The sequence below is a fragment of the Martes martes genome (assembly GCF_963455335.1).
Source record: "Martes martes genome assembly, chromosome: 7".
Classification (NCBI taxonomy): Eukaryota; Metazoa; Chordata; class Mammalia; order Carnivora; family Mustelidae; genus Martes; species Martes martes.
The window spans coordinates 57,717,186-57,742,107 of record NC_137894.1 but is presented as its reverse complement, the minus strand read 5'-3'; the positions used below and the strand labels follow the sequence as shown (position 1 = coordinate 57,742,107).

At 35.1% G+C, this 24,922-nt stretch overlaps 1 protein-coding gene across 3 annotated transcripts in view; it reads right to left on the bottom strand.

Moving 5' to 3' along the window:
- Positions 1 to 1,668: 1,668 nt before the first annotated feature.
- SPRED1 (sprouty related EVH1 domain containing 1) overlaps positions 1,669 to 24,922 on the bottom strand; it is a gene marked incomplete at its 5' end in the record, with an annotated part of 123,717 nt that continues 100,463 nt past the window's right edge. For 2 of the 3 annotated variants that reach the window (XM_080808323.1, XM_080808322.1), the window contains 3 exons: positions 1,669 to 4,716; positions 7,895 to 7,996; positions 20,019 to 20,171. In XM_080808323.1, the coding sequence (XP_080664449.1) occupies positions 4,066 to 4,716; positions 7,895 to 7,996; positions 20,019 to 20,171 (906 nt within the window). In that variant the 3' untranslated portion in view covers positions 1,669 to 4,065. The remainder of the gene's footprint in view (positions 4,717 to 7,894; positions 7,997 to 20,018; positions 20,172 to 24,922) is intronic. The other variant, XM_080808324.1, reaches the window with a different exon arrangement.

The window sequence follows — 24,922 nt, the reverse complement described above, 5'->3', positions numbered from 1 at the left end:
CAACTTACGCAATTTAAGGAGCTTTCAGGAACAATGGCTAACATCAGTGTATCAAAGCATATGAAAGTTTTATAACCACCTGGCTGCTAGGCAAACAGTACCTTAATACCTTAAAGCCCTTTTTTTTGTTGTTTTTTGGTTTATATAAATCACCTCAGGTTGTGATTTCTTAATGTTTTGACTCACTGCAAAACACCTTATGGTACTATTATGATCATGGTTTATAGACCAATTTTTTTTTAAGTGCAACAACAATGCAAGTTTCTAGTGCTTTCCCTTCTTAGAAATGTGATCCTGGAGGTCAAATTAAGAATGAGAATATTTAGTGAAGAATCTGTTTTCTAGGTAACTGAAGTTTTCAAAGTTTTATATAGAAAAATGTTACACTTACTTAATGCATCTTCGGGCTAAAATTAAAAACTCAGTCTTACCCACATATTCCAAAGAGTAATCACAAAGCCTAAAGTAAATTTCAACAAAAGAAACATCCTTTAAATTGCCCATCTGGAGGAAAGGACATGTTTCCTGTACTTTGAAGACATATGGATATTAGAAAACATCTCTGTGGCATTCAGTTAAGGGGGTGGGGTGGGGAGTAAAAGAAAAAATGCAAGACTTACCCAAGATATCAGATGGCACTATACACATGAATTGAAAGTGCATTTGTATTACTTCAAAAGTTCTTTTTAGGCACTGCTGAATAAGCAATGAAAATAGGTAGTTTCAAGTTTTCCCCTTTAAATTTTAACCCCTGTCCCAACATCATCCCAGAGACATACACACATTCTCTTAAGTTGTCATGATCAAATATAGGTGCTGTTTATTTATTTTTTTTAAAAAACTCCCTGGTTGGTAATGGGAGGAAAATCAGAATACCATTTTGGTAATGGCTTTTGCACGTTAAAAGAATTAGTTTTATAAATGCTTCGGCACATCCATTAAGTTTGATTGCCAGTTCCAAATATCAAGAAATATTTTAAGACAGGATATGTAAGAAAAAAGTGCTTAAAATCTTTCAGTGACCAAAAGACACATTAGAGAAAACGTTCATTTTACAGTTCCTTTAAGATATTTCTTACTCTTGCTTTCTCTGTTTGGAGGTGACCACTACTGAAATAGCCCTTTTTATTGGTAGTAGTGATGAACCCTATTGGATCCTGATTGCCACCTCACATCTCTGGTCTATAAATCATCCAGTAGGTGGTGCTGAAGTTCCATACCGCATATTTCTTCAGCCTCAAATGATTCCCCTGTCGAGGCAGGAGAAAAATCATTTAATTAGCAGTTCTGAACACAACAAGCCATCAGACCAAAGTCTTTCTTGTTATGCCATCTAGATGATTTCATTTTCAATATTTACTATAAATTAAGCTGGTTTAGCCATTTGCTTATACTGCCAGATTAAAAAGCAAAGAGAAAGGTTTCAGAGGAAAAGCCAGTTGGCAGTGCCAAGTCTGTATGCAGAAGAAAATGTTCCTGAACATACCTATACATGTTTTAAAATGAGAAATTTCAACTATCCTTTTTTCCCCCACATAGTTCTAACTTACTCAAAAGAACATTTCCACATAGGGATTCAGATAACACTGTATTATCAGTTAGTCTTCTAGACTGGTTTGGAATTTGAGTGTGTTATCTATAAAGATCCAAGGTGAAATAAAAACCATTTCATCACCATAGTTTTTAATGAAGAAACTTGTTTAAAATTGTAAAGGAAAAAATGGGAATGGGATGGCAAAATCTTAGCAGCAAAGTGGTTAAACAAATTGAAAATATTAATGCACAAACATTAAAATATTAAAGCATATATGTTGCATATAAAATACAGTACAGAACCAGGAGTTGCACTATACTGATTAGTGCTTAACAGAAGAAATGATTAAATTTGTTCTTCCCAGAAGTATATACACAGTTCATTTCCACAGCATTTTCCTATAGAGCCAGCAAGTTATTTTCTTCAGTTATTCACACCTTGCTCAAACCTGAATTATGAACTCAGCACTTACAAATATGAAAATTCACTCACAAGGAAAACCAATATTTCCATTTTACCAGTAAAAAGTAATTTTGAAAGTTAACAGTCTATTCTAGGAAACCAAGTTTAGCTGAAAACTTCAGGGATGAAGATCATCTGGTGTAGCAGTGTTCAATTATATAAACAGTAAAAATAAGTCTTAAAACTGCTGCTACAGTGTCATATTTTGGATTTAGTTCATCCAATTGATTTTTAGTACAAAACTAGAAATAACCTCTTCTTCATAACATCTATAGTTATCAATATATTTTTCTTCTTTTCAATGTGAAATAATACTTCAAGATGATCTATATACACAATGTTGTCAGTTCAAGCTGTCATATAAATATAAATGCTTTCTTAAAAAAAGTATTTTACAGACATATAGTGTTATATACATTGTTCAGTTTGATCTGGGGCAAAAGAAGAAAACTAACACAAGCTTAAGTGTGATATGTAAAAAGAATGATACATAAATGACATTTTAAAACCTGCATAGAAATGAGCTTCAAATGGTAGTGTGATTTTAATTTTATCACTTCTGAAACTTCAAGCCATTAAAAAAAAGGCACACTTCTCAACTTTATCCCTCTAAGGGAATGTTCTTAAAGAACCCTTTACTTGTTAGAGTTTTAATGTAACACTTAAAAAGACAAAGAAAACCAAAAACAGAAAACAACAAAAAAAAACAAACCAACCAGACAAATTGACCCCAACTACTTTAAACCATTTGTTGGAACATTTATCCAACTACTTAGTAAATAAAACATCCAGTAATACAATGCTCTGCAAAAGAAATAAAATTATATGTACAAGACATTTCATTCACAATGTTGGATTAAATACTTTCCTGGGACAGTTTAGTATATACTTTAACATAAATTTTGCTTTTGGCAAGTTTAAATAAAGTAAAATGCAACTGGGAAAAGTTACTGTTATGTGAATAATAAGCACTGAAAATTAAGCTTAAAAATTATTAATTACAGCTGAACATATTCTAGTTTAGCAGAATGATAAATGAGAGATCTCAGGAGGAAACTTTTACATGAACTATCCAGTTACAGTTTTTGCCTTGTAAAACATTTGTAAATGCAATATGATTTTTTTGAAGGAGGAAACTCTGAAAGAAAACAACTTGCTGGTTGAATACCACAAAAAAACAAAACAACCCAAAACCTTACTTTTTTCTATAATGTTTACTCAGTCTCTTTTTATATAAAAATAAGTGTTACGTTCCCATCAGAACATTAGACAATTACATCTGTGCTTTAAAAAAAAATTGGTCACTCAAGGCTATTAGGATATTTTTAAAGATTTTAGATCACCAGAATGTACAGACAGAACTCAATATAAACTGTAGCCAAAGGGAAATGAGGATGAAAATAGCAAATCATTCACATGGAATAAAAACATTATTAACTAGATGAGTAAAATATTCAAAACATAATGGAATGTGACAGTAGATATATGTACATCTACTTGAGAACTAGGAAGGGGAAGAAAAGTTTAATATGTGATAATTCGTACCTTATATTTAGTTAAATATAAACATTTGTTATTTATACATAAAACCACTTTCAAAAAACAACTAATAAATGATTTAGTTGTACTTGTTTTATTTCTTATAATTCCCAAGTGTTAACTTTCTTAGATTGATATCAACTGTCCCTTAGTGCACTTTTAGTTTATGTCTTAATGAATTCAAAACTTTAAAAGTCCCATCACCTAATGCATAAATATACAAAAATGCCAAAAATTAATCCCTTTTAGGTTGGGTATTTTATGCTCACTTTTTATAGCCAATAACCAGGTATGGTTTCCTTTTGCAAATACTCTTTACAACCTGTAACAAAACATGCCATGCACTGAAGGGAAAAAGTTAGGCATGGCTAGCATTTGTGAAATGCCAAGAACTAACAAGTTCTGCTTCCTCCACGTGTGGCCCCAGACACCAGGCAAGATTTCATATTGCTTGCCAAAAGCTTCCACAAATCCAAGTTAGCTAATTCCTGGAAACAAAGAATTTAAGCTCATTTTGGCTCTGGATCCTTTCATCCAGCAGCTTTATGTTTCCCACCACAGCACCCACACGCCTCACCACAACGATGGCACATTCTCAAGGGGACATAGCAGCACATACATGGTACAATGAAAGACAAAGCTACTAGGGCTAACCATCGTAAGCAGAACTTGTCATCACTAGTGTCACATGAACAGGGATCAGAAAAATCTCCCTCTGAGTCTGACATACAATGATATAACATGCTCTCTGCACAGAGCATGCAACTAACTTGATATATGCATCTTTTAATAGGGTCTGGAGCATCCTGACATTTTCCCCTGCCATTTTCTTCATGATTAAACCTTTCTTGGCAGTATACACAGCGGGAACGTTCACCATCTTCTTTTCTTCGCTTTGACTTCTTAAATTTTAATGAGGAAGGCTGTGTCTTAAATACCACAGAGTCTTTGAGTGAACTTAACTTAGTCTCATCTCCACAAGAGTACAGATAGTCTGATTTTTTACTGTCTGGTTTAGAAAATTGAATATTGGAATCAGTATCATCTCTCTCTAAGTCATTTTTCCACATGTCAGGATGTCTGTAGTCTGCATACCGACGTATTAAGATATCTCGAGGGTTTATTCTGACAATCTCATCCTCATCTTGAAAGCTGACATGACGGATTGATTTCAAAGGGACCTAAAAAGGAAAGAGATGAAGATGGCATTAAGAATGGTGGAGGTTAATTTTATATGTCAATTTGGCTAGGCTGCAGTGCCCAAATATTTGATCAAATGTTATTCTGGATGTTTAAGTGAAGATGTTTCTTGGATGAGATTAATCCTTAAGATGGTAGATTATGAATGAAACAGATTATCTTCCACAACAGACAGATTTCATCAATTAGCGGAAGGCCTTAATAGTATAAAGACTGAGCACCCCTAGGCAAGACAGAATTCTGCTGGCAGACGCCTCTGGATGGGACTGCAACTCTTCCCTGGGTCTCAAGCCTGATAGCCTACTTCATATTTTGCCTATGTATCTTCATTGTTCCATGAACCAATTCCTTAAAATAAATCTCTCTCTGTGTATATATATACACAACTAGTTGGTTCTGTTTCTCAGGAGAACTCATAGAGATTCATGCAGATTCTAGTACCAAGAATTGGAGAATTGCTGTTAGTAAGTACCTAAAAATGTGGAAATGCCATTAGAAATGGGTAGAGGCTAACAGAGTTTTGAAGTGCACGTTACAAAAAGCCTTGAAGAAAACTATTGTTAGAAATACATTAGGGATGCCTGGGTGGCTCAGTCAGTTAAGCCGATGCCTTCGGCTCAGGTCATGATCCCAGGGTTCTGGGATCGAGTCCCACATTGGGCTCCTTGCTCAGCAGGGAGCCTGCTTCTTTCTCCGCCTCTGCCTGCCATTCTGCCTGCTTGTGTGAATGCGCGCGCGCTCTCTCTCTCTGACAAATAAATAAATAAAATCTTAAAAAAAAAAAAAAAGAAATACAGACATTAAAAGTACTTCTGGTGAAGGCTCAGATGGAAATGAAGAACACACTGGAAAATGGAGGAAAGGTGATACTTGTTATAAAATGGTAAAGAATGTGGATGAACTGTATGTTAGTGTTTTGTGGAAGACAGAACCTATGAATGATGGACCTGGATATTCGGCAGGGATTTTAAGCAAAGTGTTAAAGGTGCCCAGTTTCTTCTTGTGGCTAACACTAAAATGTGAGAGGAAAGGGATAATTGAAGTAGAAAATTTCAAGCAGAAAGGAAGGAGATCTTAAAGAATTGGAAAATTCTCCAGGGATGGGTAGTGCAAAAATTGAGAAAGCAAGTTCTAGAGAGAATACCAAAGGTGTGGCTGACCAATCATATAATAAAGAGATTATGATGTGATTCCTGAATCCAATCAACTATCTTAGCTACAGTGCTGCCACAATGGACTACAGGGAACAGAGGTAGCATGGAACCAAGAAAGGCTTTTTTGGACTTCTAGGATTTATAGGACTGGCAAATAAAGCTTTCTGAATGAAAACGTGTGTTATCCTTTAAGAAAAGGAAAAACGATCCTAAGGGTGAGGCTCTCTCCTCAGTTTCATAGGGCAATTCCTCAGTTTCAGTAGGCCAGAACACCTGCAACCTGGCTGTGAAGCTATCATCCACTGCTAAAGATCTGGGGTCACCGCTCTGCTGGGCCCATAGGACAAAACACTGAGCCAAAGCCAGAGGATTATTCCCAGGCCTTAAAATTTCACAGAATTTGCCCTGCTAAGGTTTTAGACTTGCTTAGGACTCATGACTGCTTTCTTCTTTCTAAGATTTCTCCCTTTTCAAAATGGAGTATCTCTTCTATGCCTTTCCCATCATGGTATTTTGGAAGCAGGTAACTTGTCTTCCTTTACAGGTTCCCAGATAGAGAGGAATTTTGCCTTTAGGATGAATCACACCTTGCAACTCACCCACACTCAACTTAGAGGATACTGAGATAAGATGCAGGACTTAGAATTGATGCTAGAATGGGTTAAGACATTTGGGCTGTTGTGATGGGATAAATGTATTTTGCATGTAAGAAGAGATGAATGTGAGGAACCAGAGGGCGGAATGTTATGGGTTGAACCATGTATTCCCAAATTCATGTCTTGAGACCAATACTTCAGAATGTGACATTTATATATAAGGCCTTTAAAGGGTGATTACATTAAAATAAGGTTGTCAGTATGGGTCTTAATCCAATCTGGTATCCTTTTAAGAAAAGGAAATTTGGGGGCTTGGATGGCTCAGTAAGTTAAGCTTCTGACTCTTGATTTCAGCTCAGATTATGATCTTGGGATCTTAGGATCTCCGTGCTCAGCCGAGAGTCGGCTGGAGATTCTCTCCCTCTCCCTTTGCCACTCCCCGATTACACACATTCTCTCTCACTCTCTAAAATATAAATATTTAAATAAATTTTTTAAAAAAGGGGCCGGGGAAGGGAGGGGAGGAGAAGTGAGGGGAGGGGAGAGGAAAGGAAAGGAAATTTTGGACATACAGAGAGGCACCAGGGGTGTGGATGTACAAAAGAAAGACCATGTGAGGACATGGCCAAGAAGCAGACATTTACAAGCCAGGAAGAGAAGGCTCAGAAGAAACCAAATGTGCCAACATCTTGATTTTGTGACAAAATAATTTTTTTTGATTAAGCCACTTCATCTGATACTTTGCTATGATAGCCCTAGCAAACTAATACACAGACACACATATATATAGCTTGGCTATATGAGTCTCTGAAAATGACTTAAAACACATTACACCCACTTATTCTCATTCCCTCCCCTTCTACCTTTTCCCACCCCTTTTCTGGGTATATTGTCTTCCTGAGGCCCAGGAGCAAATTATATCTTTCTGGAGATAAACCAAATGGGGTCTAAATCAAAATGACCTTTTCCCCTTTACCTATACAAGTGGGCTTCTTGTAGTCACATTTGTATTTCCTAGTCCTAGTCCTTGGACACAGTGACTAGTCCACAGGAAAGCACCTGATCCAGGTTGAGGCAAACTTCCATTCTCAAGATATTATGGAACTGGGGCTAAAAAAAACCCTCCAGATCTGGACTACAGGAATGGTGGATACAGTCTATTAAATTACCAATATATAATTCCTATCAGCTTTATCCAGTGATAAACACACAGGGGTAATCCCCAGACTCAAACCAGAAACTTGGATAGAGTTTAAGTAATAATGTTTATAATCATATTTGTAGCAAATGTACACATGAAAAAATTTTCTAGTATAATTCAGCTACATGGAGAATGAGAAGGACTAAAAAATTTCACCTATTTGTTAATTAGTTATATTCTATATCAGAAGATAAAACTAAGAACTTACCCTATTTTGGGACTTTAGACTTCCACATTCCTTGGATATTTGCCGTTGTACATATTCTATACTTCTGCTCTGAATGTCTAGGCCCGGATGACTGAACGTTATCTAAAAAATAAACAATTTCTACTTAGGTGACAAGAGAATGTATTTATTTTTAATAAAATCATGTGCCGTATGTATTCCAAAACTTCACAGCCTATTAGTAGTGAAGCTTTTCAAAACAGTTTTAAGAAAAAAGCATCACTTGAATTTTCTTATTATTTAAACTTAGGTCATTCCTCACACATTTATTTTTATTTTTTATTTTTAAGATTTTATTTTTTATTTGAAAGAGAGAGAAAGAGAGAGCACGAGAAGGGGGAGGGTCAGAGAAGCAGACTCCCTGCTCAGCAGGGAACCCAATGGGGGACTCAATCCTGGGACTCCAGGATCATGACCGGGGCTGAAGGTGGTCACTTAACCAACTGAGCCACCGAGGCCCCCTTCCTTACACATTAAAATTTTAATTTCGAAACTAACACGAACTTCTGGTTTCTGATTCTGCATGTGAGGAACTTAGTAATTGCCATTCTGTCCTAACAAGCAAAAAACCTAAATAGAAAAAATGTCACCAACTCTTCTCAGATCTGTGGGAGAGAGGATGACACAGTGTAAACCACTGCCTCCAAGATTGGAGACAGACAGGAAAATAAAGGGAGTCACAGCTCACCAGAGCAGATTCATGAGCAGAAATTGCAACATAAACCAGTGCTGAAGTAGGAAAACCTGAACTATAATTGATGAGTTGCCAGACCTCAGTGTATATACTGAGTTAAAAACTCCAAGTGGAAGCAGTCATAGTGAAGCTCCCAAAGTTTTGTTGTGGGTTTACCTCCAAGAGCTCAACCAGGTCCTTGCAGTAAATACCAGAGAAATCCCTGCATGCTTTCAGAAGGAGGAGGGGAAAATGAACCTTTTGTAACTATGTCATAATACTCCTTTTTTGTTTGTTTGTTTAACAAGGTCTGCCCTCAGGAGAAACTAGTTAACCAGAGCCTGACCTAGGATATTATCAGAGCCTACTTGACCTAGAAAAGAGAAAGAGCCAACTTTAGTCAACTCTAACCATCCGACCCAACTAAAAAGTTAGAAAAAAACTGCGAAATACTTGTGGAGTTCACAGTCCAGAAGCATAGGCTCATTCTAAAAGACAGACTTAATCAAAGTACTACGGAATGCTTCCCCTCCCCACCACATACTAAAGGTCTATTTATAGCAGTTCCTTTTACCCAGTACATCATGTCTAGGTTCAAGAAAAAAAAAAAAATTGTAAAACATACTGAAAGGCAAAACCACAATTTGAAAAGATAGAACAAGCATCAGAACCAGATACAACAGGGCTGTTGGGATTAGCAGACTAGGAATGTAAAACAACTATGATTAATATGTTAAAAGCTCTAATGGATAGACAGCATGCAAGAATAAAGGAGCAACACAAGGAAAGAGACAGAAACTAATAAGGAATCAAAAGAAATGCTAGAGGTCACAAACATTAAGAGAAATGGAGAACGCCTTTGCTGAACTTATTAGACTGGACATGACTGAGGAAAAAAAAAAAATCTCTGAGCTATTTAAAATAGTAATGACTGAGAATTCACAACTAAATTAATGTCGGACATCAAACCACAGACCCAGGAAACTCAAAGAACACCAAGCAGAATAAATGCCAAAAAACACACTACACTCAAGAGTATCATTTTCAAACTATAAAAACTCAAAGACAAAAAATCCTGAAAAATGAACAAAAACAAAAGTTCCTTACTTACAGAAGAGCAAAGAATTACATCTGACTTATCCTCAGAAACCATGTATGTAAGAAGACAGTGGAGTGAAATACTTAAAGTGGTGAAAGAAAAAAATCTGTCAGCCTAGAATTCTGTACCTTGCCAAAAAACAAACTTCAGAAAAGATAAAGACTTTCTCAGGCAAATAAAAACTAAAGAAATTTGTTGTCAGTAGACCTGCTTTATAAGAAATTTTATGAGGTTATGAAGAAATGTTATGAAGGAAAATTATATAGATCAGAAACTCAGATCTATGTAAGAGTAAAGGAGCACTGAGGAAAAAAAATAATTTATTTTCACAATAAAATACAATTTCATTTTTTTATTCTTAACTGAGCTGCAAATAGGTTATTTAAAAACAGTAACAATGTGTTCAATCATTTATGATTATATATATATATACATATATACACACATACACACACTCACACACATATAAAATGAAATCAATGAAAGCAATGATGTAAGACAGGAAGGAGGAGTTAGGGTTATTTTGTTGTAAGATAATCCCAGTATCTGTAAAGATTTAGTGTTCTTTGAAAATGGACACAGATGCAAACCACAGGGTGACAATAAAAAGTAAAAACAAACAAATAAATACAATTTATATGCTAAAAAGGAGAGAAAATGAAACCATATAAAATGTTGAATTAAACCACAATAGACAGAAAACAAGTGAAAGACAAAAAAGAGAAACAGAAAACAAGGGCAACAAATAGAAAACTAAAAAATATATACATATTAATTCCATTGTATCAATAATGTTAATGTTAATGCCCTAAAGGTACCAATTAAAAAATACAGACTGTTAGGATGAATAAAAAAGTTAAAACCCAATTACAAGAAACGTACTGTTAGTGTAAAGATATATACAGAGTAAAAGTAAACGGAAGGGGAATAATACACTATGCCAACACTAATCAAAAGGAAGCAAATTTAATTCATTTCAGACAAGGCATACTTCAAAGCAAACAAAGTTACTGGTCATAAAGAGGGGCACTAAGGAGCGCATGGGTGGCTCGGATGGTTAAGCGTCTGCCTTTGGCTCAGGTCATGATCCTGGGGTCCTGGGATCAAAGCCCACATCGAGCAGGGAGCCTGCTTCTCTGTCTCCCTCTGCCTCTCCCCCTGCTTGTGCACCCTCTCTCTCTCTCTCTCAAAGGAATACATTAAATCTTAAAAGAAAATAAAGAGGGCATTACATAATGTTATGAGATTAATTTTCTAAGACCTGCAATCCTTAATGTGTACGTGCTTAAGAACAGAGCATTAACTTACACAAGGCAAAACCTGACAGAACCACAAAGAGAAAGAGATGTACCTATTACCACAGCTGGAGACTTCAACACCCTTCTATCATAAAAGGACAGATCCAACAGGCAGAAAATCAGTAAGGACACAGTGAATTCAACACAATCAAGTGAATATAAATGACATCTACAGATACTTAATAGCAGAATACATATTTTCTCAAGAAGTCCAAATCCGAATATATTAGAAAAGAATCAGTAACCTAAGTTTTCACCACAGGAAATTAGAAAAAGAAGATTAAATCCAAAGGTAGAGTTCTAGCTAATGCAATAAAACAAGAAAAGGAAATAAAAGGCATATAGATTGAGAAGGAAGAAATAAAACTCTCCTTGTTCACAGATGACATAATCATCTATGTAGAAAATCTGAAAGAACTGATAAAATAACTCCTAGAATAAGCAATTATAAGGCCGTAGGATACAAGATTTATATATAAAAGCCAATCATTTTCCTATATACGAACAATAAACATACAGAGTTTGACATTAAAAACACAGTACTATTCACATTAGCATTCCACAAAATGAAATACTTGGGCACACATCTAACAAAATATGTATGTAGCATCTATATGAGGAAAACGATAAAATGCTGATGAACAAAATAAAAGAAAATAAATGCAGAGATATTCCACATTCAAGGATTGGGAGACTCAATACCATCAAGATGTCAGTTCTTTCCAAATCGGTCTACAGAGTCAATGCAATCCTAATTAAATCCCAGCATATTCTTTTGTGGATACTGACAAACTGATTCTAAAGTTTACAGAAAGAGGTAAAAGACCCAATATACCCAATACAATACTGAAGGAGAATTAAAGCCGTAAGAGTGACATTACCTGACTTCCAGGCTATATTAATCAAAACAGTGTGGTATCAGCAGAAGAACAAATAGATCAGTGGAACAGAAGATATGACCCTATAATGGTGATAACTTTTTAGATATAACATTAAAGGCACAACCCATGAAAGAAAGAACTGATAATGTGGACTTCATTAAAAATTAAAAACTTCTCTTCTGCAAAATACAATGTCAAACTAACAATAAGACAAGCCATAGACTGGAGAAAATATTTGTAAAAGATATCTGATAAAGGACTGTTATCAAAAATATACAAAGAACTGTTAAAAACCAACAATAAAAAACCAAACAACTCAATTTAAAAAATGGGCCAAGATCTCCAAAGGTATTTCACCAAGGAAGATACACAAATGGAAAGTAAGCAAATGAGAAGATGCTGCATACCTTCAGTCATCAAGGAAATGCAAATTAAAATAATGAGATAGCGCTACACAACTAGAAGAATGGCCAGTATTCAGAACACTTAGAATGCCAAATGCTGGGGAGGACATGGAGCAAGAGGAGCCCTTACCGACTGTTGGTGGGAATTCAAAATGGTACAGCTACTTTGTAATACAATTTGCTAATTTCTTACAACACTAAACATACTCTTCCTACATGATCCAGCAATTGTGCTCCTTGATATTTACTCAAAAGATTCAAAATCTTATGTCCAGGCAAAAATCTGCACAGCAATGTTTATAGCAGCTTTGAAGGGATAAAGTGTGGTATACCCAGACAATAGAGAGTATTATTCAGTATTTTTTTTTAAAAAGTCATGGAAAAATTTTACATGTATATTACTAACTGAAAGAAACCAATCTGAAAAGGCTATACATGTTATGATTCCAACTATATGACTTTCTGATCCAGGCAAACTATAAAGATAGTAAAAAGACAAGTGGTTGCCAGGAGTTGTGTTTTGGTGGGGTGGACTAAGGTGAATAGAAGGAACACAGAGAATTTTTAGGGCAATAAAAAAACTCCATGATACCATAATGATGGATACACATCATACATTTGTACTTGTAGTATAGGGAGAAAATCTTTGAGAAAATAATAGGGAGGAATTTGTAGAAACACCATCAGGAAAAGAATGATAAATTCAGTTGCATTAAAATTTAGAGTATCTATTCATCAAAACACCCTTTAAGAGAGTGAAAACTACCAGAAACTAAGGGATATTGCCCATAAATAAAACTAAAAATGGAGAAATGCCACTGAAAATTTTATTATTCAGATTACCCAGAAACAAGGTCACAGAAGATCACTTAGTTAAAATCATTTTATAAAGGAAAAATCACAGCTATTTCTATCATCTTAGAAATGCTCAATATCTCTTATTCCTAGAATACGTGAATCCTATAGACTAATTTGTCTAATTTGTTCAGAGTCTCTGTACACATCAATGTCAATGTTTCCTATACATGCTGAAGAAAGTCTTGCATATGAATAGTTAGAACAGGAAAGTTTGTACTAGCAGTATGCCTAATAACAACAAAAACATGCAAACAACTGAAATATCCACTGGCTAGAGAAGAAGAAATAAGTGGTTGAGCCACCAAGAAAAGCACAGGAATACAAAGCAAATAAAATCCAAGGTAATGGTTACCTCTAGAATGAAAACAAGGAGATGGGACTGGGGGTGCTCTTTAAGTTGTTTGCTGTTTTCTCAGGTGTTCATTATATATATTGTTTTCTATGTATTAAATATGTCATAAATCTTCCATCAGAAGCTCACTGATACATGTGCCTTTATTTGTCCACAATGAAATGACCTTCAGGAACTTGAAAGTAAGCAAAATTGAGTACAAGAGCTATAATGGCTTCTAGGCCTATTAGATCTAACTGACCTAATACCTGACTGAGAGCATTAACATTTTGAAAGAATGTACCTATCCATCAAAAGGATTTAAATAGCCTATAGAAGCACAGAAAATGAGTCAAAGACAAATACTTACAATCCCTATCTATGCATATCTTGAGGAAAAACCTAGTGTTTTTTACAGCTAGTGTTAAGTAACAATTCTCCAGAGGTCTCATTTCTGCAGATCTGGTGAGGAGAGGCACTGTTTGCCTTTGTTTCAGACTATTTCTATGCCAAGATGTGTGTAAAGTGAAACCACTGAAGTATAGTGTCTTCCCAGTTTTCAGTTAGGTTTGTTTAGTATCCAGTATGACTACAACACTGTCTCCCTCCCTGGCAAAAGTCAGGCAAAACTTACTGTCCTTTAAAAAATATTTGGGTTCCAATGCTGTGATGCAAACTCTCTGAGTGTGCGACATCTACCGAGCATCTCAGCACCAACCCCAGGGGGCCTAGAAGGCCAGGGGACCAACACAATCATGAAGCTCATGCTACTTTATTGTGCTGTTAGTAATATGCCCTTTGTCTCTCATCTACCAGTCTTATCTTCTGTCAGCATCCATAGAAATGGCAGATTAACCTGTTAGCCAGGATGAAAATCTCAGACTCTTTGTACTTCTTGTCTAGTCCTTTTGGCAAGACCATTCTGTTGCAGGGAAGGATCCATCAAGCTCTCCAGTCAAAGGCAATTAAACATCCAAAGCATGTTAAGTACTCTGTTGAGCATGTGTGCATGAAACTAGATTCTGGCAATCATCTAGTATCTCATGAAGATCTATTTTCTGTAGACGAAGTACTAAAACAAGCTACTACTAGTACTACAGTCCACATGATAGCTTAAATTAAATTTTCCATTCTAATTTTTAGTAAACATTTTTCTTAAATTTGATTATTTTATGCCATGAAAGATGACACATGTCTTAACATCCTGACAAAATATGGTTTCTGACCTTCAAGTTTAAGGCCAGACTCTGTAATATGGGAAATTCATTCTGTGAGGCCTACTGGGGGACATTCAAATGGACAAGTGGTATACCACTATAACAGGACTGTGTGCATTATTCCTGTTAAGAAACTCTGTAATTACTTATTAAATGCATAGTTAATATCTACTGTAGCTTTAAAGGAGAATACCTACTCCACTCTAATCCCTAATAAACTGAGTTCACTTATTTTAACATCAGCAAATGTGTAATTAAATGTCTAGTTATACAACTCATAAAACATAACCCTTGTTTCTCTATGTCACATCAATCTTAGAGACAAGGAAAAGTTGTAAAGAAGCTGGAAGTTAGATCCTAACAGTCTGGCTCCAGAAGCCATGTTCAAAATCCCCATGCTAAGAGCTGCCTGCCAAATGTTGTTTAGTTCCCTCTCTGCAGTGACCTAGCATTCTTTTGTAGTTTTCTGCAAGGCCACTATATTCTTCAACCACTCCACTACTACCATCATTGCCATGCTGGGAGAAGGGCTCAGTTCTTTTCTCTCCCATCAGTCAAAAGAGTAGCTTAAAGCTTATAGTTCTCTCAGCCAAGAAAGGTAGGCCAGATAAGTTCCCAGGGTCTGGGATGATATTAGTCTATCGTAACTCTGTGTCAGAGTCACCAAGCTTTTTCCCACTGCTCAACTATATGAATCACAGATCTACTTCAGGATGTTCGTATATCCCACTCTCCTCCACTAGTGAGTTTTTCTGCCCATCACCCAAGATATTGGAACATATTTTGTATTTAAAAATATTAAACTGGATACACCCAATCTTAACTATCTTATTTCCTAGGATGCCTAGATGCTAATGAGCAAATAACGACTCCAGATGGATTGTTTTGATTCCAAAATCCCTGGAAAAGGTATGCAAACTATTTTCAGCCTCTATTTTTGCTATTATTTTTCTCAAAGTGAAACTGGCTTAAAATTAGTTTTTCCTTCTTGTACCAATTAATTTTTCTTGCATTTCTTATAAAATTTCATAGTAAACTTAGACAAAAACATGCATAAACTACAGATAATTTCTATCCCCCAAATGAGGCAGTTTGTCATAGGGGTTGCTGTGAAGAGCAATATGAGTTATAGAAGTGCTTTCAATAGTACTCAGCATACAGCAGAGACCAGCTATGATAAGGTTCAAGGGGCCATACTTAACCAGATTTAATGAAATATAAAGCTGCCTGTTTACCATAAAAGGGAATACTTTAATCTGAGTTAGAATAAAAAGGAAGAGTAGGAGAAGAGGAAGAAGGCAGGAGGAAAAAACATTTAACATTTGTAAATAACCTCAGAATTCTTACAATCAACAAATATTAATCTAATGACATTCAGAGGTACTTAATGATTCTATGCATGAATTTCTTCACTGACAAAAACTAAAGATATTGCTTCTGCTCCAGTGTAATACTGCAATCAAAAGCACTTAGTAAAACACCAAAATACTATAAAAATCTCATTTTAAATAGTCTTCTTGATTTCCTAAGACAATTACAGAGGTCAGATAAAATTATTAAACATGAAAACACATATAACACTTCTAACAACTGATCTGAAAATAATTAAATACGAGAATGAAAGTCATCTTCCAAAGTAAAAGCAGAACGATTCTCTGAAATTAATGTGTTGCTTTCAGTAATTTTTTTTTTATTTACGATAAACACCAGGAAGAAATACTACCAGGTTTCTTTATGCGAGGGGAAAATGTGAAGAATATCAATATAAACTGCAGTTCTAGGTACTGGGGGAACACTCATGTGTTTGACAGAACAAATCAAGACAATCAAACACTATAAAAGAAAAAAGAGTCTCATCTTCTGAGAAGGAGAAAAAAAGTCCTCGCAATAGATGACAATACCAATGTGTTTGAAAAATGGCCAACGTGAAAATGAAAGGGGCTATAAATTCTGAGGACAGTGGGGAAAGTGGACTTCGGTTAAGTAAACAATTAAAAACTATCTGATCACAAGAAAGATTAGAGATTCATCTTTTTCACCATGAAATAATCACGAGTTTATTTAATGATGATATACATCATTCAGAATAGAAGAACCCACATGTCCTAACATACAACCTCTGGATATTGGGTCCGTCTTTCACTCTGTGCTAATAGACGTGGGAAATGGGAGTGGTCCTATATTGGTGGTAACAGAGGTAATTGTCCTAGTCTTGCCTATCTCAGATAATGGCATCATTACTCATTCTCTTGCTTAGACCTCAAACTTAGAAGGCATCCTGGACTCTAATCTATTATCCAGACTCTTTTGGCTCTTCCTTCCAGAATTTACTCATTATCTAACCATTTCTCATCATTTCTGTCTAGTCCAAATCACCAAAATCTTTTACCTAGATGAAAACAATAGCTTCAAAATTGGTCTTAATTCCACTCATGACCACATCCTAACTGTCCATTCTCCAGACAGAAGCCATAATAATGTTTTAAAAATGCAACTGGGACCTTAATTGGAGATTAAAAACCCTCCAATTGCTTCTCATTGAAGCTAGAACAAAATTCCTACTCCTCCCAATAGCCTACTCTATCCAAACTCTACTAAATTCTCTAACTATAACTTGCAGTATATTACCACCTTTACTCACTAAACTGCAGGTCTATCAGACTGTTTCTCTGACATACCAAGCTGCTGCTTGGATATCCTGTCCTTCACCCCTGGATTTTCACATGACTATTATATTTTGTTTTGATATTATTCATATCTTCATATAAATAGCTCCCCAGAGGACTTTCCCTATCACCTTATAGCTCTATGTAAGTCCCCCTCTATATTCCTACTATTCTATTTCCCATTACTTTGTTTCATAGCACTGTTACTATCTGAAATATTATTGGTTTAATTTATTTATTATCTATCTCCCTTACTAGCATTTATATCCTTCATGAGGCTAGGGATCTTATTTTTCTTTTTCACAGCTACTGTCAGGGCTTAGAATAGTGCCTGGCACATAGTAGGTGCTCTAGCATTTATCACATGTATATATTTCAAAAACATATCAATGTCTGCATGAATGAATGATCTTCCTTAACCCCGAAAATAACACTATGGGAGTAAGTTTTATTATCATTGATATTTACGTATGAGGAAACAGTAAGACGGAGAGAATTAGTTTTGTAATCTGAAGTAAATTAAAAGTACAGGATTTAAAACTAGATCTGCCTTTGTCTGAAGCCCAAGATCTTACCCACTGGTGGAGAAATTTCTATCCAGGGAACAATTTTTCTCCCAGTGCCTAGCTTGGTTCTATTAAGCAAACAAGACCTTATGAAAAACAGCAAAATAACAAGTTTAGGCAGGAAATGTAAAACATACAGATTAAATTTACACAAGGCAAAAAGAAACATCTCTTTGCTCAAAGGCTGCCATGATTAGCCTTGCCACTCTCTTGCCAATCAGCCATAAGTATGATTAAACCAGGATCTGGCACTTGACACAAAGGTAAGCCATATACTTATAAGATAGCCTAGAACAAGAGCTCTGCCCAAAAGTGGCAATGTTGGGTAGAGTGTGCAACATTTTATCTCTTCTCTGCCTAAATGACCCATCCTTTAACCTCGGAATGGAGAGCTATGTAGCATATATAAATAAACCTTCCCTGAGCTGAACCAATCGGCTTCCTTCTTATTAAGAATATGGAATTGGTTTGGGACTATAGGGATCTGGGTTGGAATGTCATGTTGACTGAAGAGCTAAGCCTGACATTCTAATAGTTGTAATACACTACTAATCAATGAAGAAACAAAGAACCTAGACCCCAGGAAAAAAGAATGAAATGGATATGTAAAGAAAAACAGAGATAAATGGTCATGCTGAGTTTGTATGAATAAGATAGAGGGGAAGAGTGGGAATGGGGAAAGAGAGAAGCTACTTAATGCCTAGCATCTCAAAAGTCCTAGCTGTATTTATTCTCAAAATGAATTCTGAGGAATGCCACTGAGTCATTAAAATAAAGCCACATACTGCGCCCACCCCGCCCCCGCTGGGTAAATATATACAATGGAACATTACACACCCAACAAAAATATGAAATCCTGCCATTTGCAATGACAAGGATGGAACTAGAGGGTATTATGCTAAGTGAAATAAGTCAGGAGAAAGACAATTATCTTAAAATCTTTCTGATACGTGGAATTTAAGAAACAAGGCAGAGGATCATAGGGGAAGAGAGGGGAAAATGAAACAAGACAAAACCAGAGAGGGAGACAAACTATAAGAGACTTATAATCATAGGAAACAAAATAAGGGTTGCTGGATGGGGAGAGGGGAGGAGGGATGGGGTAACTGGGTGATGGATACTGGGGAGGGTATTGTACTGAGCACTGGGTATTATATAAGATGGATGAACCACACATCCTGTACCTCTGAAACAAATACATTATGTGTAAAATTTAAAAATTATAATGTAACAAAGTAAAGTCACCAAGTGATCCTAAATTAATCAAGTTCCCAGCACTGAATAAGACCAGGAATAAACCGAATCAAAACATCATTTGCTTCTAAGCTGATGCTGTTAGAATTTATCCATTCTCTCATTCAACAAATGAGAATCATCTCAGAACCCTGAGATCACAACCTGAGCTGAAGGCAGAGGCTTAACCTAAAGATGCCCCTAAAAAAAGCACTTTGATTGGCTTCTGATTTTGTAGACATATACTGGGTACGATTTAAACCACATGACTTCATATTGAAACAGTTAAAATGCTTATTTAACAATGAAAGCATTTGCTCCTATCACTAAGAGGAATGGGGTCATGAATGGTCTAACAGATTTGATAACATTTGTGAGTGACATAAAAATAGGGTTACAGCCTATTATTTAGGTCTCATTTTTAGATCAATTGGAACAATTAGAAGGTTGTATACTGAGTACCCAAAGGAAACACTTTCATTAAGTTGATTTAGGAGTACATTACTAGTATCTGAGGTAAGCTACAAGAAACAACTCAATGAAATTTATCAGTCTATTTGCCAAAATAGGTATGTTTGCTCAGGATATTTTTCATAATATCTCTAATCTGAGAAGCTTCATGTGAAGTTAGGGAAACTTTTGGTTCCTAAGAGGCTAAAATGGCTTTTCCTCCCAGATAATGAAGCCATAACATACTTTCCCTTTTCACCTTTGTAATAAAAAAATGTAAAGTCAAATTTATGGTTTAATTTAATTACATTCTCCTAGATTTCTGTTGTTTATTTTGTCTGACAAAGGCAGATAGTCTTAATGTTCTTCTCCAATACATCCAATTTCTATACATATGAATAACACACTGAAAAATATTTAATCTTCTCACCTGATTGGCTTGGCTTTGCAAGTAAACTCTTCTGGCATTTAGATCTTCAAAGGCAGAAGGTCTGGAGCTTCTATAAGGCTCACTGGTAACAACTGTCTCTTGCTGGAAAAGATGATCTTTCACTAGAGAACTGGATGTGTCCTCTTCTGTTGCCTAATGGGAATAATCCCCCAAATTCATTAGTTGTCAGAATATAAACAAAAACAAAGTAAAAGAGTTTCAGTCCAGCAAGTATTTAGCAAATCATTAAGTACCACTACCATCACTATAAATGGCAATTCCCCAAACTCAGATAATAATGATTAGGGAGCCAGGCCAAAATAAAATAACAATAATATTAATAATAAATCAACTTTATGAGCAAAATGGGCTTCCTTATAGAAAACAACTTAGGAAGAATCAAAAGCCTAACCCTGCCACATGAGAGAGAGAATCTAATTAAAATGTTAAATTTAAACGAGAAGTGACATACATACATACATAGAAAATGAAGAAATTATTACAGAGAAGAAATAAATCAATATAAGTGTTGTCTTGTAAGTTAACAAAGCACGTACCAAGGACTGTGCTGTGCTATATGATACAGGGGATCAAAAGAAAACCACAGTCCATGATCTTATTGAATGAATGAAAGAATTAATTAGCCTGAACATGCTGATTCAACTCAGGCACATGAGACTTAGGTAGGGGATAGGCTCAATGACAGGCCCTAATGACATGTTTTTGAAATTTCATAAATAATTTGTTTAAAGAAATGCAGTAATTATTTGCCATTACGTTTCCTGTTACTGTGTAATTATTTGAAAAGATTATGAAAGCCAAATAAAAATGACAGAAATACTTTCACTGCCTTAACTTAAAATAATACTTTGGAGTAATCACTACGGGGCTAAAAGTCTTAAAGGTGCAAACGTTTATGAACTAAAAAAAAAAAAAAAAATCAAACATTTAAAAACTTGGTGCTCTAAAACTAAGTAATAAGATTAATAAAATAGCTAACATATTTTAGTTTATAAATGCAGGTTCTAGTCCTTGCCCTGGAACAAAGTAGTCTTGTGACATTTAATTTCTGTGGAATTGGTTTCTTCAATTATCAAATACTTTTAAAACCTATGCTATTTTATCACATGGATTTTCTTAAGGATTTAGTGAGATGATAATATATGTGAAAATGCCCTGAAAACTAAAAGGAACTGAACTTTTAAAAATATATTTGAGGGGTGCCTGAGTGGCTCAGTCGTTAAGTGTCTGTCTTTGGCTCAGTTTGTGATCCCAGGGACCTGGGATCGAGCCTGGAGTCAGGATCCCTACTTGGCAGGGAGTCTGCTTCTCCCTCTCCCACTCCCCACTTGTATTCCCTCTCTTGCTTTCTCTCTGTCAAATCAATAAATGAAATTGTTAAAAAATAATAAATAAAAATATATTTGAGAATGTAATATCACTTAAAACTAAATGTCAAACCCAGTTAATTGTTCTTTTTAGCTAATTTCCATTACAATTATCCCAGTGAGTTATGATAGTTAATGTTAAATTAATTACTAGAAATAAGTTAAATACTAGTAACCAGCAAACATTCTTTCAAAATGCAAGATGAAAACTGGAAAGAGTAAAAAATTTCAAGAGAGGTATTAAAATGTTCTAGACAGTTTTTAAAATAAAATTCAAGTAACTATCAAAAATCGTAAGCAGACTGAATAGAAGAAAACATGGGGGACTGGGAGGAGGTTTAGAGAAAGGGCCTAAGTTAGAAACTTGTCTCATACAACTAAGGTATAAAATTTAAGCAATTCACTTCTCTAAATTATGGTTTTATTATAAACTGGATATATCTGTACCAATAACTTTGGGGTTAACTGGAATACTCAAAATATTAAAATTTGTAAACAAGCATGAATTGCTCTAGTAGCAGCAGTAGTGGTGGCAGAAGTAGTACTAATACCAGTAGTAACTACAAAGTAATTATCCTTTTAATGGTGACAACTATTTGGACCGGGTTGTTTTTATTGAATTCCAATCTAATTGAGAAATATTTTAAGATTTAAGATAAGCCTACTGAAATATTTGTATCTGAACAAACAAACTTGTTATATAATACAAGTATTTTACTCTACTGACTTGGGTTTATTCTATTTATATTCTGTACATGAAGCAAAAACACATTTCATTTTGATTAAGAACACAATTATTTATTTATATATTTTTTAAAGATTTTATTTATTTATTTGACAGACAGAGATGACAAGTAGGCAGAGAGGCAGAGAGAGAGAGAGGAGGAAGCAGGCTCCCCGCTAAGCAGAGAGCCCGATGTGGGGCTCGATCCCAGGACCCTGGCATCATGACCTGAGCCGAAAGCAGAGGCTTTAACCCACTGAGCCACCCAGGCGCCCCGATAGTTCCCTTTAAAAAAGAAATGTGTTCTTGGGGCACCTGGGTGGCTCAGTGGGTTAAAGCCTCTGCCTTCGGCTCAGGTCATGATGCCAGGGTCCTGGGATCGAGCCCCACATCGGGCTCTCTGCTTAGCGGGGAGCCTGCTTCCTCCTCTCTCTCTCTCTGCCTCTCTGCCTACTTGTCATCTCTGTCTGTCAAATAAATAAATAAAATCTTAAAAAAATATATAAAGGGAACTATCAAGAGTGTTGATTATTTCATTATTAAATAAATAAAAATGTGTTTATTATTTGGGTAACAAATAATTTAGTTCTACTTAAAAATGTTTACCAAAACAGCTAGAATTAACCTAATAACTATAGTTACATCACTGAATTTATAACTACACCTAAATGGGTCTCAGCTAGTAAAATATGGAAAACATTCTTCAGGTGTCTTATATGGGAAGAACAAACAACTCCCCTCCCCCATCTATTCTAGAGTCTACAATCTACAATAAGGCCAATTATCCCTGAACTGTGAGAAACAAACTAACATTTTTATAGAATCACAAACTAGGAGAGTATTTTCCTACTACTTAATTATATCTCCTTCAGCAAATTATAAATTTTGATGTATATTGGAAGAGTTTTTAAAAAAATAGTAGTAAGTAAAAATGCCATTCTTATTCACTGCTAATTCTATATACATGAGTAAAATCTGGAACAACCATTTGTGAACAGTAGAATGTATAAAAGTTTTTAAAACATTCAAACATTTTGACAAATTCTTGAATCTTGCAAAGAAAAAAGGTACTAAGTGGACGAAGCTTTAGGCAAAAGTATTTTTCTCAGAATTACTTTTAATAGTAAAATAATAAAAATGAAGAAATAACCCTAATATCCCCAAATATGGCAATCATTACATAAATTATGGTATCCCCACTTAATGGAATATTGAGCAGTCATTTGAAATTAGGCTTATGACTAATATCCACTATATGGGGAAACACTTGGTTTTTAGAAGTCAGTATACAAAATTTTATTTATAGTATTATCATGACCATAAAAAAATAAAAGATTGAAAGGATATAAAAGGAATGTTAACACTTATCCTTGATGGTTTGATTGAGTAATTTGCCAATTTTTCTAGAGCTTTACTTTTATGCTGGCCACAAACAATATCACAACTGTTTGTGATACAGAATTACAATATTTAAATATATATATATATAATGAGATTGATTAAAACACTCAAGTAATTTAATTAGGGAATTAGTCATATGCTTTTTGGTTTAAATACATTTTCCCCCTACTCTGTATGTGAAATAATGAACTAAGACTTTCTTCAGCCCTTGCCCCAAACCCATCTGCATTCATGCAAAGTATCTTTCTGTCGATTAAAAAAACCTGTTTTCTAAACAAGTTCACCTTCTGAGTATCTTTCAAATCCATTTTCTCTCATTATTATTATTTTTTTTGCATATGTTATATCAGCAGGCCTTTAACTGATCTCCTTGTTTCCAGCCTTGGCGAAGGCTATTCATGCAAATCTATTTGTCTTTCTGCTCAGAGCCCTTCTAAGATTTCCAATTATCAAAGCTCTTTTGGGGAATCCTGAACATACTGGAGAGTGGAAGGGAAGAAAATCAGTATTGTCTGAGGAACACCTTCGTAAGAAATATAATTTACACAAATCCACAGAAATGGGCCCTCTTCCCCCCAGTTATCTTTTGTTTTGTTTTGCAATTTCAAACAATGTCACTAAGAACATTCTTTTACAGACTTTACGGTATTTATGCACATGAGGTTTTTCTGGTAAATATCCAGGAATAAAAACGGTAGATTACAGGATATACCTACATATGGCTCAGTTTACATAATAAAAATTCGTTTCAAAGGTGGTTCTAACAATTTACATATCCATAGTCTCACCAAGCCCAAGCATTATCATAACTTGCACTTTTATGTTACCTATCTGCTATTTAATTTTTACAATAATTAATTTCTATTTAACTTCTTACTAAAAGTTACATAATATTTTCTTTCTGGAAACAAGAAACTCTGAGAATGAAAAAAAGAACTAACAAATGAATGGATAGGTTTTTTATTTTACTATGTCTCCTAATACTAATTCATCCTCAAATCTTTTGGTTTCATAAATATTGATGTGCTTGTTTCCTACCATTCTACATTTCACACTTCTGATTCCTCATACATGTCATTTCCACTGCCCACAATGACTATCTTCAATTTTTCCACAAGAAAAACTCTTGACAATGTCAGCTATAAACTCTTAAAAGTCTTTGGTAATCCACTCCCCAATTTAATCATTCCCTCCTCTAAAGCTCCTCAAAACCACTTTTATCTATCACCCTATATTCTAAGTGTTCTTTTATTTATATTTCTGCCAAGAGCCAGTAATGCGAGACTTTGCCTACATTTTATCCCTAGGGCTTATAATTATGCTGCCGTATAGTATCATGTAAATAACCTTTAACATGTAATCATCCACAAATCAGATCACATTATAGTAAT